General features: G+C 44.0%; 1 protein-coding gene across 5 annotated transcripts in view; it reads right to left on the minus strand.

The window, feature by feature from the left end:
- The window catches only part of SULF1 (sulfatase 1), a 245,651-nt gene that overhangs the window by 95,805 nt on the left and 128,048 nt on the right, over positions 1–21,798 (minus strand). For all 5 annotated transcript variants that reach the window (XM_033934433.1, XM_033934434.1, XM_033934437.1 and 2 more), the window contains one exon: positions 17,363–17,514. In XM_033934433.1, coding sequence (XP_033790324.1) covers positions 17,363–17,514 — 152 coding nt within the window. The remainder of the gene's footprint in view (positions 1–17,362; positions 17,515–21,798) is intronic.

The raw sequence follows: 21,798 nt of genomic DNA on the forward strand, positions 1-21,798 counted from the left end.
CTGCCGTTGTATCGGGCGATGGTGCGCCCGCATCTGAAGTACTGCGTCCAATATTGGTCACCATACCTAAAGAAGGATATAGCGAGAGGGTTCAGAAGAGAGCGACACGCTTGATAAAAGGTATGGAAAAGCTTTCATACGCTGAAAGATTTGAGAAACTGGGTCTCTTTTCCCTGGAGAAGCGGAGCCTTAGAGGGGATATGATAGAGACTTACAAGTTCATGAAGGGCATAGAGAAAGTGGAGAGAGATTCGTTAAACTTTCGAAAACTACAAGAATGAGAGGCATTCGGAAAAATTAAAAGGGAACAGATTCAGAACCAATGCTAGGAAATTCTTCTTCATCCAGAGGGTGGTGGACACCTGGAATGCGCTTCCAGAGGGCGTGATAGGACAGAGGTTCAAGAAGGGATTGGATGATTTCCTGAAGGAAAATGGGATAGAAGGGTATAGATAGATGATTACTTTAGAGGTCCTAGATCTGATGGGCCACTGCGTGAGCGGACTGCTGGGCATGATGGACCTCTGGTCTGACCCAGCAGAGGCATTACTTATGTTCTTAAATTTAATAACAATCATACATCACATACAGCAATTTATCTAAAAGGCTGACTGCAAAGACTCTTCTCCAAAACTTTCAACATGTGATAAAGGATGCTAGTAACCAATACGAGTCAAACGGTTCCTGTGTATTAAAGTGCATATGTCATCTGACAAAACAGGTGACATTTAAGCAATTTCTTGAACTGACACAAATCTTTCAATTTTTGAAGCTTGTTTTACTCTACGAAAGGCTGCCGAAAAGTTCTCAGCCCAGCCAAGAAGGGAATGATGTGGAGCCATGAAATTTACAAGTTATTCCACACTTTTCTTGGTACTTTTTGGATTTAGTGGCAGAACGCAGTGATCTAGATGGCACATATGGCATCATACAGTTTTGTAAATATTTGGGAAATCACCTATTCAAACTCAAATAAACCGTCAATAACAGTTTATACTTAACAGGACATTCCACTGTTAACCAGTACATCTTAATGTAATATAAAGTATCATGCTCAAATCTGTTAATCCCACATAGTAGCCGTATTATTGAATTCTGGCCCTATGGGGCACGCATACTTGTTGACGATAAACCCCAAAATACGATGTTGTAATAAGCTAGGCCTGCAATGGATTAAACAGTTCAGGCAGAGTAGTGTACATGACAATAGGAAAGTCCTAAAAACCTGAGTGGATTTGTATCTTCAGAGATTTGTAACTTTCAAGATCTTACACGGCATCCTTTCTCCCGTTATTCCACTATTTTGGAATTCCTCAAATCCTAATTCCACCAGATCCTCCCAAAAATTAAAACTATCCTTCCCTTCTATAAAAGGTATATCCCATGCAGGAAAACTAGGGACATCCCTCCCCTTTAGAACCACTGAGCTGTGAAATAACCTTTCATCCCCGCTCCGAAATTCGAGCTCCTTCCAACTTTTCCATAAACATCTGAAAACTTGGCTCTTCTCAAAAATGTAACTCTTCCCCTCTCTCCGGTACTCTAGTCCCTCTATACCCTTTTTACACCTATCCTATAACCCTTCATTGGCGTTCCTTTCTATTCCAGCTCTGTAAACCGTGCCGAGCTCTATGCTTGCGGATATGGTGCGGTATACAAACCTAAGGTTTAGTTTAGTTTAGAGACTGAAGGATGCCTTTCCTGGAGTTTTGCTTCAAAAGGTCACTAATCTTAGGAAATGCAGTATTGTCTTTGGCTGGACAGTGGACAGATGTTCATTTTCAAGTCTCTCAGATGACTTTTAGAAGACTTTGCCTACCAGTTCACTTCACTGCACTACTGTGACTCAGTCACATGCATGTACACACTAAAACAGTCGTTATCCCTGCATTAATGCTACCTTCCGAAAGTGAGAATACATACACAGTTATAGAAATCTTTTCAAAACATATGTTCCCTTTTCTGTGGCACCAGAAAATCCTAGAATATAAATCACTACTTACACAAAAGAAGAAAGAGTACTACTCTAAACAGATCAGCACAGAAGATAATCTTAAAGTCAACAAACTGTTCTCAGTATTAGATAACCTAACCAACACGAACAAAATCACAAATGGCAACTACCCCTCTATTCCAAACAGCCCCAGAACTAGCTAACTTTTTTTAAAACAAAGACTCAATCCACACGAGACCAGCTACCCCCCACCAATTCAGCAAGACCCACTGCAACAAAACCATCTATGGAAATATCAGCAGACAGGGGAATACTTTTAAAACCAATAGGAGGAAATCTTTTTTCACTCAGAGAATAGTTAAGATCTGGAACGCGTTGCCAGAGGTTGTGGTAAAAGCAGATAGCGCAGCTGGTTTTAAGAAAGGTTTGGACAAATTCCTGGAGGAAAAGTCCATAGTCTGTTATTAAGACATGGGGGAAGTCTCTGCTTGCTCTGGATCGGTATTATTGCTACTCCTTGGCAATATTGCCACTCCTTGGGTTTTGGCCAGGTACTAGGGACCTGGATTGGCTACTGTGAGAACGGGTTACTGGCCTTGATGGACCATTGATCTGACCCAGTAAGGCTATTATTATGAGATTAAATTCAAAGACACAAAAAGGTTTCTGCTAAAATACTTCAAAGCATACTGCAGCCTCGACACCTGCCCACCTTACCTGATCAAAGCAGCTACCCCAACAACCACAGAAAAAAACAACCCAATGGCTGAACTATCACCTAAAAACTGATCTTTTCCCAAAATCAGGAAGATAAATTATCTTAACGCCCATTTCCAAGAACCCAAAACTCAGCCCCTATGATTTGACCACTTATTGGCTAGTAGCTTCCATCTCCCTATTTATCAAAATGATGGAAAGATATGTCACAGAACAGCTCGAATGCTACTTGTCATTGCTTCAAAATCCTTCACCCTTCACATTTGGGATTCAGGAAAAATCACAGCACTGAGAGGGTGGTCACAGCACTAGTAACATTTGGCAAAGAACTACTAAGAACCACAGCGTAATCCAATTTGTCCTAATTAGCACATTTGATCTAGTAGACTTTGATCAAGTCGGAAATCTTCAGTGATTATGGATTTAGAGGCCCAGTCCTCTCCTGGTTCCAAGGCTTCCTAACCAGTTGCACTACGCTGTATGTAAGGATAGTGAACTCTCTGACAGCTGGCACTTTCTCAGGGGGGTCCCCCAAGGAACCCCACTTTCACCATCAGTGTTTAACCTTCTAATGCAATCCTTGGGAGCCAACCTGGATCTCACACAAATAAAACATGTCACCTATATAGACAACATAAAGATCATGCTACCTGTAATGGCTGTATTAGACAACACCACTGTCAAAGGGAGAGGCTGCATGAGCTGGGGGGAGGGTCGGGTAGCAGGGAGGGAAATAGAGAGGCTGGTAGAGAGGTGGGGAGGGGGAGGGAGGGAGGGAGGGAAAGAGAGGTTGCATGAGCTGAAGGTTGGGAGGGAGGGAAAGAGAGATGGTGCAAACGTAAGGTGACCATATGTCCCATTTTTAACGGGACCGTCCCATTATTGGACCAGCTGTCCCGTTGTCCTGACCCACCACTTCAGGACGCTGAAATGTCCCGTTTTCAGGGACAGCATCCCAAAGCTTGTGCTTGGGGACAACGGGACAGGCGATCGCTTCCCCTCCCTCCAGCAATGATACAAACCCCTGTCTACTCGCTGCCACTGCACCTTCTTCTTGCCACCCAGAAGCCTTCTTCCCGACGCCAATTCTGACTTTGGAGAAGAAGTTCCGGGCCAGCCAGGCAGCAATTGGCTGGCCCGGAACTTCTGCTCCGATGTCAGAATTGACGTCTGGAACAAGGCTTCTGGGCGGCAAGAAGGTGCAGTGGCGGCGGGTGGACAGGGGTTTGAATCAGCACTAGAGGGAGGGAAGGAAGGAGGCTGCCAGGCATAAGAACATAAGAATATAAGCAGTGCCTCTGCTGGGTCAGACCAGGGGTCCATCCTGCCCAGCAGTCCGCTCATGCGGCGGCCCGTCAGGTCCAGGACCTGTATAATGATCTCTATCTATACCCTTCTATCCCTTTTTTCTTCAGGAATTCATCCAATCCTTTCTTGAACCCTGATACCATACCCTGTCCTATCACACCCTCTGGAAGCGCATTCCAGGCATCCACCATCCTTTGGGTGAAGAACTTCCTAGCATTGGTTCTGAATCTGTCCCCTCTTAATATTTCCGAATGCCCTCTCATTCTTGTAGTTTCTGAAAGTTTGAAGAATCTGTCCCTCTCTACTTTCTCTATGCCCTTCATGATCTTGTAAGTCTCTATCATGTCCCCTCTGAGTCTCCGCTTTTCCAGGGAAAAGAGCCTAAGTTTCTCTAATCTTTCAGCATATGAAAGGTTTTCCATACCTCTTATCCATCGTGTTGCTCTTTCCTGAACCCTCTCGAGTATTGCCATATCCTTCTTAAGGTATGCCGACCAATATTGGACGCAGTACTCCAGATGCGGGCACACCATCGTCCGATACAACGGCAGGATGACCTCTTTCATTATGATTGTAATACCTTTCTTAATAATACCTAGCATTCTATTCGCCTTCTTAGAGGCCGCTGCGCACTGTGCCAACGGCTTCATTGTCTTGTCCATTATTATGCCCAAGCCCTTTTCTTGAGTACTTTCACCCATTACCAGCCCTCCCATCTTATAGCTGCACTTCGGGTTTCTTTTCCCTACATGCAAGACTTTACATTTCTCTACATTAAACTGCGGCGGTGGTGGTCTGGGATGGGAGTGTGGGGGGTTGAATCGGGCACTGGAGGGAGGGAAGGAGGGAGGGAGGCAGGTAGGCTTTGGCACGGCATGGAGGGAGGGAGGGAGGGAAGTAGGCAGGCAGGCTTTGGCGCGGCAGGCAGGCTGGCTTCGGGGCGGGGGGGGGGGGGAGACAGAGGTTGGAAGGCAGTGAGGGGGACATAGGAAGGAGGCACTGAGGACACTAAGGGTATAGGAAGGAGCACTAAGGACATAGGAAGGAGGCACTGGGGGCACTAAGGTCATGGGAAGGGGCACCAAGGACATTGGAAGGAGGCACTGGGGGCACTAAGGACATGGGAAGGAGGCACGGGGGGCACTAAGGACACAGGAAGGGGCACTAAGGACAGGAAGGAGGCACTGGGGGCACTAAGGACATAGGAAGGAGGCACTGGGGGTACTAAGGACATGGGAAAGAGGCACTGTGGGCACTAAGGACATGGGAAGGGGTACTAAGGACATAGGAAGGAGGCATTGGGGGCACTAAGGACATAGGAAGGAAGGAGGGAATAGAAAGGAACAATTGTTGGGCCTGAGTGCAGAAAGAAAGGATGCACAGTCAAAAGGAAAAGCAACTAGAGACTCATGAATTCACCAGACAGCAAAGGTACGAAAAATGATTTTATTTTCAATTTAGTGATCAAAATGTGTCAGTTTTGAGAATTTATATCTGCTGTCTATATTTTGCACTATATTTGTCTATTTTTCTATAGTTACTGAGGTGACATTGCATATTTTAAAGTCATCTGTCATCTTTGAAAACCCCCCAAATAATTAACATTTTCTGTGTATAGTGTGCTTTGTGGTTTTTTTTTAAAGTTTTATGGTTACCATTATGAATTAATAAGATATTATATGTACATGCAAAATGAATGGAATAAATTGGGGGTGGGGCTGGGGTGGGGGTAGGGTGGGATTGGGGGTGGGACTGACAATTAATAGATGTCACGTTATGCATACGGGGAAAGGAAGAAAGGGAGAATTGTTGGTGGTGGAGATGCGGGAGTGTGAAACATTGGATGTGGTGGAGAGAAAAGGGTAGAACAGATGAAAAGGGATGCAAGAGGGAAGAATATTGGACATGGTGGTGGAGGGAATGGAGGGAGAGATAGAAAGAGAAATGTTAGGCATGGGACTAGTGGGGAGGGGCTAAAAATGTTGCACAGGGGCCAGGTAAGAGAGAGAGAAAAGTTCCCTCCCTCTGCAGCAAGGAAGGGAATAAGAGAGAGGACAGTGAGAGAGAGGGAGATGTTGCACATGGGGGTGGGGGAGTCTCAATCTGTCCTCCTTCTGGAGCCATATGGAACCCTACATATAATAAGCCCTTCTAACTCCGAAAGACACTTAACCTCAATCTTCCTCCTACCTACAAGAGGCTCCCCATCCTAGTATCTATTGAGGAGCAGGAGAAAGCCCCAGACCCATCTTTTTTCACTAAAGTCCCAGATTCAAAATGGTACCTGCAACCGCTATCACTAATTATGCAGTACTACCCACAGGGACAGTACCCCTAGCAGTACCCCTAGCAGTCGTACTGTGAAAATACCGCTAGTGGTCGGAAGTGCCATTTTGATTAGTAAAAACCTATAAAAAGATGGAAGAAATAGAAGAAAATAATTCTAAATTAAAAAGTGACACCTGTTATAGCCTAGGTATGTGCCATTAACTTGAAAGCCCTATTTGTGCTTCATTGAAAAGAGCCGTGCTGCTTTTGCTTAATTTCAAACACTTCCAGGCATGACTAATCATGTGTTCTGGATTACAGACCAAGAACAGCTGCAAAAGCAATGCCTGAGGGATAGACTTCAAGTTACACAACAGCTTTAGGACAAGCTAACCGGCTGTGACCTTCTTCTCTTTTCCTCTCAGCAACAGAAGATGCTGCCAGAACTGCCATGGTAGATTTTTGTGGTCATCGAGGAACAGTAATATGGGAGCAAGACACGCACACTGTTCCATGGTATAAGGTAACTGTTTGAAGAAACTGATTACCTTGGCAGCAGCTAAAGGGTATTACGGGAAACATTTAATAGCTTGAACACTCAAACAAAATACACTGCATGAACTCTGTGCATATCGCCTCTATTATCTTTTTCTACAGTCCTCCTCAAGAACTCTGCTCTTCTTCTCCATTGTCACCTCTAGATTGTGTGCTTTTGTCTGGCCTTGCCGAACACATAGAATACTTCTTGAATCAGTAGGTCAGACTCCATCTCTAGTACAAATCTAGGCTACAAGCCCATCTTTTAAAGATGCTTTTAATTCTTATCCCTTTATTCACCTGTGTAAATACCTATGTTGTTTTAATCATTCCCCTAATAAATGAAACTCCCTAATCTCTTATTTCTTTTGGGTGGTTTTTTTTTTAAAATCTTGAATAGACTGTAAGCCCTGTGGAGCAGGGATTATGCTATACATGTTTGTGTACAGTGCTGTGTACATCCAGTAGCACTACAGAAATAATAATTAGTAGTGATAATAGTAAATGAGTACCATGGATTCTACAATATGGAAACCAGATGTCCCTGATTTCAAGGGATTGTCTTTGATTTCAGGTCCCTGTCCACAACATTTCCTTGTTTGGAAGCCATCTGTCTCCAATTTTAGCATTGGGGACAGAAGTGCCACAGTGTATTTTTGCATATCCTTGCCTACCTCCCAAGTAGCACAGCCATAAATCCATTTTCTTGGAGAGGGGTCAGAGGTAGACTGAGGGGGCCACATATTCTCCCCACCTCATGCCTCCTGTATTAAACTACACCTTTGCTTGTGGGGATACCCAAGCCCTGTCAACTAAAAAGATCTCCTGTGCAAGTCCTCGCATGTGAAGGCAGAGCAATGCTCAAGTTGTTCTTATGTTTCAGTCACCAATGTCGGTACTTCTGCACATGCTCAGTTCAACATCAATGACTGATATGTGCCAGCAGACTTAAACACTGCTTAGACAGCACAGGAAGAGACTCATTCAGGAGACCTTCGCTAAGGTGCACGGCAAAGGCGTGTGCGCCTTAGCGCGCGCTTTTACGAAGCGTCTGCGTGAAATGTCCAAACCCAGAATAAAACGATAAGTACTCCTTAACTATTTAACCTACAATTTGAATCTGCATGTATAGGCTGCACGCTTAGCCAGCATATATAGCCTGAACAACAACTTATACTGCCTGTCCCGTTCATATAGCCAGCATGTACAGCCCGATACCGCATGTATAACGTGTAACCGCATGTATAACCTGTTATTGCATGAAAAGCCTGCGACCGCATGTATAACCTGTTATTCCATGAACAGCCTGTTACTGCATGATCAGCCTGCGACTGTATGTATAACCTGTTACTGCACGCATAACCAGTAACAACCTGTTTTCCATATATTTATATATATATATATATATATATATATATATATATATATATATATATATATACAACCCGAACTAAAACTCCTAGGAGTTACGATAGACAGATGTTGCACAATGCAGCCCCAGATCAACAAAACAACCCAGAAAGCTTTTCTAACCATGAGAAATCTCCGTAAAATCAGAAAATTCTTTGACCAAGCACAATTTAGACTAATCGTTCAATCCCTAGTCTTAGGTCTGCTGGATTATTGCAACTCCCTATATCTTCCTTGTCCAGCCACTATGATAAAACAACTCCAGACCATACAAAACACCACCCTCAGATTGATCTACTCACTCAAAAAATATGATCACATAACAACTGCCTTCTTTGACTCTCACTGGCTACCCATACAAGCACGAATCCAATTCAAATTCCACTGCCTGATATTCAAAGCATTACACGGCTCTTCCCCCTCCTATCTAAACAACCGCTTAAACCAAATCTCCACCTCAAGACACAGAAGAACCTCGAACCCTTTCGCCTTCCCCCCACTCAAAGGCACACAACGCAAGAAAATGTTTGACAACCTTCTGGCAACACAAGCAGCAAAAATCAACCATTCCATAGAACATAGAAACAGAGAAATAGACGGCAGATAAGGGCCCACGGCCCATCTAGTCTGCCCACCTTAATGTCCCTCCCCTACCTTTGCCCTGTGAATAGATCCCATGTGCCGATCCCATTTGGCCTTAAAATCAGGCACGCTGCTGGCCTCAATCACCTGTAGTGGAAGACTATTCCAGCGATCAACCACTCTTTCAGTGAAAAAGAATTTCCTGGTGTCACCTCGTAGTTTCCCGCCCCTGATTTTCAACGGATGCCCTCTTGTTGTCGTGGGACCCTTGAAAAAGAAGATATCTTCCTCCGCCTCGATGCGGCCCGTAAGATACTTGAACGTCTCGATCATGTCCCCCCTCTCTCTGCGCTCCTCGAGCGAGTATAGCTGTAATTTGTCAAGCCGTTTTTCGTATGGTAGATCCTTGAGTCCCGAGACCATCTGGGTGGCCATTCTTTGCACCGACTCCAGTCTCAGCACATCCTTGCGATAATGCGGCCTCCAGAATTGCACACAGATCTCCAATCTTATGACAATATCAGACAACTTCAAAACATTCAGAAAAGAAATCAAAACCCTGCTTTTCAAAAAATTCATCCAAATATCTTAACCCCTCCTCTTTTACCTCCAGAAGATTCACCTACCTTCAGATAACCTTCCCCCAAATTACCCACCTTAACACCTTCCAATTAAACAAATACCATAAATAGATTGTAACCTACCCTCTCTAACTGAATTCCATATGTATTTTTCATACAGTTCTTCACTGTCAGTTTAATTTCCATCCTATAAGTTCACATAGAATTTTTCTTATTTCAACCATCTTTATTTTCTCTTCTTTATTAATTTCCAGGTACTTTAGTTAGATTGTGAGCCTTCGGGACAGTAAGGGAATTTTTTAAGTACCTTCTTACTTCTCATTTATAATCTTAATGTATATTTTCTTCAAACCGCTTAGAACCTAACGGATGTAGCGGTATATAAGAAATAAATTACATTACATTACATTACATATTTAACCTGTCACAACTATGTACTATATGTTTATCCTTCTACCCCAGGTACAATCTATTTCTACATATACACCATATGTTCTCCCTATGCTTAACCTGCTACCCCAGATATAACCCATTACCGCACGCACAACATATACCATCTGCACATACAGTCCTTAAATCAACCTGTTTCTGACTATTTCTACCTGTTTCTGTCGGTCTCCGACTGTCACTACCTGCCATGTCCAACCAGGCTACCGTCCCTACCTCTCACGACTCGCATCCCTCATCTCATCACACAACATGGCAATCTTTAACAAACAAGAACTACTTTTAGGGATACTATACCTAATATGCTCTAAATGCTGGGGCAATGAAGACAACCCTCACCAACCTATTCACACCTATCCCTCCTGGCACAGACTAGTCAAACTAACTAAATCTACCAACCCCCTCCAACTCCTACAAAACCATCCAGGACAAGACCTACATCAAATCACAGTGCTAAACACCACCCGCAAACACTGCAAACCATACAGGAACAAGACCAACAACAGAAACATAATAAAGCTAACATACTCTGAAACCCCTACACCAAACAGCTAAGAAAAGATTAAGGGATACTACCTAAATACCTGCTCCGTAAGAAACAAAGAACATACAATAAATGACTGGATACTGCAAACAAAGCCTGATCTCCTGTTTCTGACAGAAACATGGATGATCTCTGACACAGACACTATCATGAAAGAAATCCTACCACAGGAATACAAAATTATCCCACTATCAAGAAGTTGGAAAAAAGGAGGAGGCCTAGCGATTATCCTAAAGAACACTTTGACTACATCAAGACTGACTCTACAACTTCAGAAAACTTTAAATACTAACCTGCAAAATCACTAACGACAGTTAGAAGAATCACTAACTACAACTCTATTCTATATCCCACCCAAAAAATGGTCAAACACAAAAGAAGAATTCTTCAAATTCCTAACAGTAACTACCCTAAAAGGATCATACAACCTACTTCTGGGGGACATAAATATACACTTAGAACAAAAGACAAAACCAGAAGTAACTGAAATCGCCAACTTCCTAATGTCACTCGACTTTCCAAACCCAGACGCTGAAATAACCCATGAAAAAGGACACAAACTAGACATAATCACCTTCTCCCAGAAAGAAACAATAGACCCTAAAATACAATACTACACAGGGTCCTGGGATAAATGCATCTGGTCAGATCACTACATTGGCAAGCTCAGCCTACACTGGCTAAAACAGAGTGCAGAACAAAAACACAAAACCAGCTGTGGCATTATAAACCCAACCGAATTCTGGGCTCACTATGAGCTATGTCCACAACCAAAGAAATTCAGGACTTCCCAACAAGATGGGAAAATTACAGCAAAGAACTTCTAGACCAAATAGCCCCATACCAAACATACAAAAAGAAAAATAAACCACCAAATGAATGGTTTGACTCTGAACTACTAACTAGAGAATGACACGGTGACAAAATTCATCACCGTTCCTCAGTCCTTCTACACCAGCATTCTTCAAAGCAAAGCTTGTGGGTCAGTGGTTGTGGCCATTCATACTCTGATTTTTCCCTCTCTCTTTAAAGAATGACATGAAGATGGTTCCCGCGGTTATCCGCGGGGACGGGAATGGTGATGAATTTTGTTCGACCTGGTAGACCATGAAATCATGCTACTGTGCCTTGATGTAATGGGAATCTCGGGAAAGGTAAAGAAATGGTTCCAATAATTCCTAACAAACAGATCCTACCGAGTAACCAGCAATGGAAATTATTCCAACCCATGGAAAAACCCGTCGGGCGTGCCTCAAGGCTCCCCCCCTATCGCCCACACTATTTAATATCTATATCGCATCCTTAGGTCACCTCCTACAAAAACTAAATTTAAAGCATTACGTATACGCAGACGACATACCCATTTTAATCCCCTTAAACGACATCACAAATGAAATTATAGACAACCTCTCAAACATAATGACAGAAATCGAAAAATGGACCACCAATTTCAAACTGAAACAAAAGTCTTTTTGGCAAGCCCCAATGACAAAATTACGAGAACATCGTTAAAAATAAACAAACAATCACGAATACCCAATATCCAAAACCATAAAAATACTCGGTATCACTCTAGATACTCACCTAACCATGTCTGACCACACAAACTTACTGGTGAAAAAATGTTTTTTCACGCTGTGGAAACTAAGGACCATTAAAAAATACTTCGACCCAACATCCTTCAGGTTGCTGGTGCAATCACTGATCCTATCCATCCTTGACTACTGCAACATCATCTACCTGGGTATCCCACAAAAAACAGCAAAAAAACTGAGATTAATACAAAACACCGCTGTTCGCCTAATCTTCGGACTGAGAAAAAATGACCACATTAGCCCCTACTACAAAAAATTGCCCTGGCTACCAATAGAAGCGTGAATACTATTCAAATTTGCTTGTACCTGTTTCAAACAAGTCTGGGGACTAGCACCTTCCTACCTGCAAACTCACTTCATTCTACACAACCCCACACGAACAACCAGAAACAAAAACATCTTTGCATACCCAAAGATCACGGGCTGCAGATACAAATCCTTCCTGGATAGAACCTTTATGTTCCAAGCGAATAGACAGCAAGTCTGGCTGAGAAACTGCATAAATGAACTCAATCTGACTTACAGTGCATTTCGAAAATCAATTAAAACCGCTCTATTCGACTAATTCATTGACTAAAACAGTCCTCTCCCTCTCACTAGGATATCCCCCTCTGTAAACACCTTTTCTTTCTCTCAAGAAGTTCCTTCTCATGTATTCTTTACCCATGGAACTCCAATTAGTATGTAAGCTTTCTATTTAGGCTTATTGTTATTCGCTGACTGTCCAGCCTTCTTTCAATGTGAACTGCCTAGAAGTCGCTTGACTATGGCGGTATAGAAAAATAAAGGTATTATTATTATTATTATTATTGTTGTTCAGCTGGTGGGGCTTGGATGGGTCCCTAGGCTTGGAGGGGCCTTAAACAGCCTGAGTCAATCAAAGTCCTACCCCCCTCCCCGGTGCATCCCAGGATACACCGGGGAGGGGAAGGTCCACCATTTTGAAGAGGCGGGCCCGCTAGCCGGAGAGAGTAGGCATCCCTCTGGCCAGCCATTATAAACAAGATAAGGGGAAGGGGCGGGAGGTCGTAGGAGGCACAGGGGGTGTCAGGTGGGTTGTGTGGCAGTGGCAGTGGCAGGGAGTGAAAAAATCCAAACAAAAGATCAGAGCGTGCCTGGTCTTCAAACCCCTCTTTATTAATAGTAAATAAATTATATAAGCAAATAAACAAAACAGTCACATAAACAGATGAGAAATGACAGATTCAAATCATGGACTCATGGTATTTATGTGACTGTTTTAGTTTATTTGCTTATATAATTTATTTACTATTAATAAAGAGAGGCTTGAAGACCAGGCACCTTCTGCTCTTTTGTTTGGATTTTTGTCAAAATAGTTCCGATTGTCTTGTTATGTTTGTTTTTTTTAAACTTAATTCTTAACTAAATGTAAATCGCATTGGATTTGGATTTTGCGATCAAATCAAATATTTTAATAAACTTGAAACTTTTGCCAGTTAGGGCTCCTTTTACTAAGCCGCGCTAGCCAAGAGGAGGCGGTAGTGGCTAGCGCGGCCGGCGGTTTTACGCGTGTTAAACCGCTAGCGCGGCTTGATAAAAGGAGCCGTTAGTGCGCAGAGACGACTTTCTCCTTTGTGGTTGTTAGTAGCGGGGAGTAGGCATCTCTCCTGCTGTTGGGGGGTGTTGGGGGGGGGCATTGCTTGGGGGCAGGAGGGAATGGGCATCTCTCCCATTGCTGGGAGGGGGTGTCGGATGGGGGGGGTTGCTTGACATTGGCTGCAGGAGGGAGTGGGCATTTCTCCTGCTGCTGTGTGGTTTGATTGACTTTGGCAGCGGGAGTGGGCATCCCTCCTGCCAATCATTGATTTGGGGGTGCCTTTTTCTGCGCATATGATGATCACTATCACCAAGTGATAAATATGTGTTTCTAGACCCAGTCCAGTTGGAAGACTTTCATAAGGATAAATCAATACAAGGAATTTCTCACTTCCCCCTCCCCCTCCCCATTCGCGGTTTCGGTAATCGCGATTTCACATATTTGCGATTTTTGGGGGAGGGGAAAAAAAGAAAAAAAAACCCCCATCATTAAGTCTTCCCCCCGGCATCCCGGCCTTACCTGGTGGTCTAGCGGGCTTTCGGGACAGGAGTGATCTTCCTAAGCTCCTGCCCCGTGCAGATCGCCATTAGGAAATGGCTGTAGGGAGTTCCCATCAGCAGCCATTTCCTAATGGCGATCTGCACGGGGCAGGAGCGCTCCTGCCCCGAAAGCCCGCTAGACCAACAGTTAAGGCCGGGAAGGCGGGAGGGAGGCGGGGGTGGGTCAGAGCCGGATATTTACAGTTTTTCGCCATTCGCGGTCCGGCTCTGCCCCTATCCCCCGCAAATCCAGAGGGAGAAGTGTACTTTTACAAGTCTGGGAGGATGTTTAGGTGACATTTAAAAGTGTTCCACATGTTTTTCTGTCTGCCACATGTTAGATATCTTGGTTTAGTTATTTGTTTCCAAGCAACAGCACTAGCGGGCTAAATGATGTGGATCAGATCACCGATATAATTTTCTTTGAATTTTATTTTATGAGCATTTTTATGCTGATGATGAAATGGATATTCTTTTAGGTTTGTTATTTAAATTGTAAAAAATGTATAAATAAATAAATTTTAAAAAAATTTAACGATATGCAAATTTAACAAACCTTCGCTACTCTCCGCCAACCTTATTTGAATGTGGGCTTTTTGGAGAATGACTCACCTTTGTGAAATCGCTACAACAACGGCTGCGACAGCAACCCATTGGTTTTAAACGTGAAGTTTTTTCAACCTCTCTCCCTTATCAGCCCCGTACTTTTTGAATTCCACTCAGCTTCTCTCCCTGTCCTCATGTTTTTCTTTCTTCAGCCCATCCTTTACCCACTTAACTTTGTATCACAGTTCATGCCCCCCCCCCCCCAGCTTGTATTCACTTCAGCTATTTTCCCTTTCATGGTCCATATTTTTTCCCTCAGCTGATTTCCCTCTCAGAACCTATCAGTGTGTGTGTCTTTCCTTTTCCTGCTTCTCTATCAGATCCTCATTCCTTTCCCAGTGCCTCCCTCAGCATGTCTCCCTCTCTCTAGGGTAGACTAAAGGCAGGAAGCCTGTAGACCTACACATCTGCACTCTTCTGCTATTTAGTATTTATATACTGCTTATAGCCTAAGCAGTTTACATTCAGGTACTCAAGTATTTCTCCCTATCTGTCCTGGTAGGCTTATGATCTGACTAATGTACCTGTGGCAATGAAGTATTAGGTGACTTGCCCAGGGTCGCAAGGAGTGGTGCTGGGTCTGACCCTGCAACCCTAACCACTAGGCCACTCCTCCACACCCATTGTTCAGACATTCCTTTGCCAATCAATAGGCTGCAAGGAGAGGCAGGCCCAGTAGCTTAGGAGACATCAACCTTTCATCCTGCTTTACCCTGCATTCTATTGGCTGGCTAAAAAGTATTTGACTAATAGTGTCTCCTAAGTTACTGGTCCTGCCTCTTTTGCAGTTTATTGGCTGGCTGAGGAATATCTGATCAATAGGCCACAGGGAGAGGCAGGAACAATAGCTTCAGAGACACAGCCTTACTTCCTGCTTTCCTCTGCAGCTCTACATAGAGAAGATTTCAGCTCTGATGTCTAGCACTCACAGAGCTGGTGCCTATGCTCCCAGTTATCTTTGGATAACAGAACATGGGTTCTCATCACTGCTACTACCCATGATAACTTCTTCAGTTGATGGATTCTAGGCTCCCCACTAATCCTGGTGTCAGTTGCCACCTCTGCTCGTGCGAGTGCTTCTTTTTTGGAGTGGCAGGATCTTGGCTCCCCTAGTAGACTCTGGCTCTAGCCCCCTTATCTCAAAGCCTCAGCAACAGGTGCTCCTGCTTTATGTGAAAAGGCCTTGAGAATGAAAGAGAGTGATAACTGCCAATGAATGGTGAACTCAGAACCTTGGTGAAACTGTTCCTAAACAATCCCATTGTGTGGATTAGACCCCACAACTTGAACATCTGTGTCCTCAGAAAAATTCTAGCACGAATGATACACATTAGACTTTGAGGGATGTACAGCAGGAAGCATGTCTATGAAATCCCAGGGCAGCGGGCAAGTCATCTTGGCATTCGTTTTGAAAGCTTTGTAAAGAGTGATTAAGGTCAGATCCTTTCCAGTACTTGTTGGCTTTTTTAAAAAAATTTTTATTAAATGCATCTGTTTTCATTCATGTATGAATCTGAGACTTGCATGGCGGATTTTTTTTCTCTTCACAGTAAAGAGGAAAACAGCTGAGGCAGTGGAGGTCTCTGCATGTGTTTAATGGCTGGAAATGCACTGTATCCATTTTACCGACATGTTGCACTGTTGTCTTCCTACTGGCACTAGGTTCAAAGGTAGATCACATTTCTTCAACAAAACCAGATTTCGGGAAGAATGATCCATAAATAGTAAATACCAAATTTCTAACTGAGGGAAACTCATGGCAGCTAACATTCTGTTGTACATGAATCCCCAATTAATTTCGGTATCAGCTAGCTTTAATAGATGTAGCAGTTATATAACATTTACAGATTGATTTGAGAGAGAAAGAAGACTGCCCCTAATTCATGTATTACTGGTTTTGCTTGCCGGTTAATTTGTCATACATCCCTTTCTTCCAGCTGATATACATGGACAAGCTGAAAAGCAACCACTACCATAGATATGACCTTATGGTTGAAATAAGCAGACAATGGAAAGTGAACAGGATAGGCAGCTGTCTTCCTATGCAGTGAAGCAAGGAAAAAATAAAACACAAATGCTCTAAGTTATTATTGAAGCACTCTGCAAATAAAACCATTGTATCTCAACGACTACTGCCATGCTGCTCTGAAGCCGAAGGTAAAGGAATGATCACCAGGTGTAGGCCCGATGAGAAGGTACAGGGGAATCTGGGGACGGAGCAACACCAAAACTGTGATAAAAGGGAGGAACTGCAGCGATAAAGGGTTTTTGTGTGTATTGTCAATTTCAGCCCTTGTGGTTCCAATACAGAATAGGAGCCACATAGATCCAGTTGGGAGAGATAAGCAGGACCCCCTTCATTGCTTGGGTAATGGTACAACTGCCCCACTAGTCTGAAGCCTCAAATGGGAGGATGGAGGGTCAAAGTCATTTCATGCCATATTCCTAAGTGCCCTTCTGTGACACCTGCTGAAAATGGAAGAGTTGGTCAGAAATGGCTTTCTCTAATACATACAGCTGCAACACACAAATATAGTGGATACTTAATGATACGACAACTAGAAATATCTGTGCGCTGAGCATCCTGTGCAGGTAAAACTCAGACAGGTCAGACAGCTATGGCTACATAACAATTAGTGAAACACAAACTCCAACTGAAAAGAATTCTAGGTCAGAAGACAAAAAAGAAAGCTTGCTTAACTGAGAGAGACAGTACCTTGTCATATTCAAATCCATGCTTCTCCTTGTAGCCATTGCGACAAACAGTGTAATTGTAGAAACGGGAATTCTTGACTAATCCGAGCCACTCACGCCACCCAGGGGGGATATAGCTACCGTTGTACTCATTCAGGTATTTCCCAAAAAAGGCTGTGGATTGGAAAAGGTGGACTGTAAGCAGTTTATTGTAAAATATTTGGTGAGTTCAAATGCATATACTGTTATACCAAGTTTCCAAGTTTATTAAAAATTTGATAAAACGCTAATCATAAATTCTAAGGTTCTCATAATAAAAAAAAGTCTAAAAAGTGGCCTAAATGGGTACTTGGATAATCAAAAAGCCTGATCGTCCAAGTATCCATAACCAAAGCTGGTTTTAGACGTATCTAAAACCAGCGTAGGCCTTTCCCCTGCCTCTAAACGCATAGAATGAAAAGAGGCTTTTTAGAGGAGGGGAAAGGGCGGGAGGTGGGCCGACCTAGACCTAGACGTGCAGCAGGTATAACCAAACCTTTTGACAGGTTGCCTAGTCGGCACTTATACGTTTTGACTTAGACCAAGTCAAAACAGGTATAAGTGCCGAAAAAGGGCCCGTTGAGCTGATGGCGGCTGGCGCGATCAGCTCAGCGGCACGGCAACCTAACCACCCCCCACCACAACCATCACAGGAGGAGAGATGGCTCATCTCCCCTGCCGCAATGCGATCACTCCTCTACCTGAACTGCCGCGACCCACGGCAGGAGAGATGCCCAATCTCTCCTGCCGCGGTTTGTGGCAGTTCGGGTAGAGGGGTGATCACATCGCGGCAGGGGAGATAGCCAATCTCTCCTGCCGCTATAACAATCCCGAAGTGTCGTCAACCGTGGCACTTCGGATCGTTATCGCAGCAGGAGAGATTGGCTATCTCCCCTGCTGCGATGCGATCACCCTCCTCGATAAGATCGGGGCAAGAGGGAGCCCAAGCCCTCTTGCCCCGGTGAGCCATGACCCCCCAATTACGATCGGGACAGGAGGGAGCCCAAGCCCTCCTGGCCAGGTGATCCCCCACTAAGATACGTGCAGGAGGGATCCCAGGCCCTCCTGCCCTCGACGCACGCCCCTCCCACGACGGCCCTCCCTGAACCCCCGATTGGACCCCCACCTACCTGCGAGACCCCTCCCGCTAACCCCTCAACCCTCCCACCCCCAATCCCCCTCCTCATACCTGTATAACAAGTTGGCTGAACGGACGGGTCCCAAGCCCATCCATCCGGCAGTCATCCCTGGAATGGCAGGCCTTAGGGCCTGATTGGCCCAGGCGGTTCAAACCACACCCACAGGTAGCCCTCCTGTGGGTGGGGCCTTAGGCACATGGGCCCACAGGAGGGGCCTAAGGCTACTGGTCCAATTCCGGTTGGCCCAGGCGCCTCAGGCCCCACCTGCGGGCGGGGTTTGAATCACCTGGGCCAATCTGGCCTTAAGGCCTGCCATTCCAGGGATTGCTGGCCTGCCACACGGATGGGCCGATTGGGGGGGGGGGTAATTGGGGGTTCAGGGTGGCGATCGTGGGAGGGGGGCTGCGTCAAGGGCAGGATGACCTGGGATTCCTCCTGCATCTTAGTGGGTGTGGAGGGTAGGGGGGTCGCCTGGGTAGGAGGGCTTGGATCCCTCCTGGCCCGATCGTAATCAGTGGGGGGGGGGAGGTCGTGGATCACCGGGGCAGGAGGGCTTGGGCTCCCTCTTGTCCCAATCTTGTTGGGGGGGGGTTTGTGGCTCACCGGGGAAGGAGGACTTGGGCTCCCTCCTGCCCGGATCGTTGTAGGAGGGGGTGGTGGATTCTGTAACCAGTGTTGTTTCTGACAGACACAGGTTACAGAATCCAGCTTTTAAGCGAAGGACTGGCTTCTCCTTCGCCTAAAAGCCCTTGTTTTGGGCGTTTGGGACTTAGGCTTTTTTTAGGTTGATTATATGGTGTAAGCTTAGACGTAGTGGTGGTCTGGGTGTTTTAACAGCTGAACGTAGAGGCAGGCCATTATTTTTTTTTAAAAAAACCCTCCTTTTGGACTTTTTTTTGATAATGGACATTTTCCCTGCTTCTACTTTCAATGTTTAGGGCCTTAGGCGAAAAGGGGACTTGGCCGGTTTTTTTTTTTATTATGCCCCTCCACGCATTTTTATAATAAAAAATTTAAAAAGCGGTCCAGTTAACAAACTTTTAATGACATAACATTACAGATGAGACACTTTATAGATACATTGCATCTATGGCAAATAGTTAATTAAAGCAAGAGGAACAGCAAGTGAAATGTATTGAGATATTTTATAAAATTTTGGCCCAGGCTGGCAAGTGCCATGTAAAGGAACTGAACTTGAATCCTCATAGGCATCATTCACAGCATCTTGGTGAAGTGTGTTCCAGAGGGAGATACTGAAAGGGCTGAGCTAGTTGGGTGTTATAAAATAAGGGGCTCCCCCTCCCCACCAGATAGCTGTGAATGAAGGCTTATGGCACCATAACCTAAACAGAAGCCAATGCTGATTGAACTGGAAGATTGAAGGTGTAGGAGACAATTACAGTATCAAAATAAAAAGGAAAACAGAATTAATCCTAATGTGTTAGAGTGCATGTTCATTGCTTGCCAGATTTAATAATAATGATAATAGTAACAATTTTATTCTTTTATACCGCCATAACCAAAAATTCTAGGTTGTTTACACTAAAAAGAGCTGGACAATCAGTGAAATACAATAATACAGTAAAAAATACAAATATTTCTAAAATAGAATTTCAATAATAAAACTCACTAAGTAATAAACTTATCGAACAAAGTGGTCTTAAATAATTTCTGAAAACTGCAATAGGATAACATAGCTTGCTGAATACATTTACCTAACCAAGATTGTTGCCTACCAGCTTGAAATGCTAGGGTCCTATCTAAGAAGGTCTTATATCTATACCCATTAATTTTTGGATAAGCAATTTAGGGCTCAGACTGGGCATTTTCACATTTTAGTCCAGGCTGAGTCAAAATGGAACTATCCTTTCTTTGGAAGGGATCTTGCTCTGTCCTCCTTGTGACAGTAGTAGCCTCACCCTTTCCTCCCTCTGAAATTATTGACTGTTCTCCATTCCTTGGAACTGCTTTTCTTCTCTCTATTCTTGCAGACAGAATCAGCACAGATCTTCCCCTATATGGTACATAAAGCTCAAATGCATTCAATTTTAGAAAATGATGGAAATCGCAAGGCACAAAGTCTGGGTGGTTTGGTAAATGGGGTTAAGACTGCGAGACCCATCTTCACAATTGCTTTTGTGGTATTTTTTACTGCATGCAACAAAACATTTGCAAATAGATTTCCTTCTTCTCACCGAAAGTTCTCCTCTTACTTAACCCACCCTCTCAATTCAACTCCCCCCCCCTTACCTCCAACTCACTCTGTCTTCTCATCCAATTTCTTTCTACCTCTACCCATTTCCATTGCTCGCTGACTGCCACACCCAGCCAGGCAACAGTCCCTAATTCTCCCAACCCAAACCACACACCTTTTACCTCAACATGGCAATCTGCAACAAACAGCTACTACTCTTTGGGATACTATACCTATTATGCTCTAAATGCTGGGGCAATGAAGACAACCCCCCCCAACCCATGCACACCTACCCCATCTCCTGGCTCAGACCAGTCGAAGTAACCAAGTCCTCCAACCCTCTCCAACTCCTACAAAACCTGCCAAAACAAGACCTCCATCAAATCACAGTACTAAACACCACCCGCAAACACCGCAAACCTCACAGGAACAAGATCTGCAACAGAAACTTAAGAAAGATAACACACTCTGAAATCCCCACAATAAACAGCTTTGAAAACATTAAGGGATACTACCTAAATACCCGTTCGGTGAGAAACAAAGCACACATAATAAATGATTGGATACTACAAACAAAACCAGATCTCCTGTTTCTGACAGAAACATGGATGATCTCTGACAATGACACAATCATGAAAGAAATCCTACCTCAGGGATACAAAATCATTCCACTATCAAGAAACTGGAAAAAAGGAGGAGGACTAGCGATCGTCCTAAAAGACCACTTCAACTACATCAAGACCGACTCCAAATCGTCTGAAAACCTTGAAATACTAACTTGCAAAATCACAAACGCACAGTTAGAAGAATCACTAATTACAACTTTATTCTATATCCCTCCCAAAAAATGGTCAAACGCTAAAGAGGAATTCGCCGAATTCCTTACCCTATCCACCCTAAAAGGACCATACAACCTGCTTCTGGGAGACATAAACACACATCTAGAGCAACAGACAAAACCTGAAATAACCGAAATCGCCAACTTCCTAATATCACTAGACTTTCCTAACCCAGACACAGAAATAACCCATGAAAAAGGACACAAACTAGACTTAATCACCTTGTCCCACAAAGAAATAATAGATC

This window comes from Geotrypetes seraphini, chromosome 2, assembly GCF_902459505.1.
Source record: "Geotrypetes seraphini chromosome 2, aGeoSer1.1, whole genome shotgun sequence".
Classification (NCBI taxonomy): Eukaryota; Metazoa; Chordata; class Amphibia; order Gymnophiona; family Dermophiidae; genus Geotrypetes; species Geotrypetes seraphini.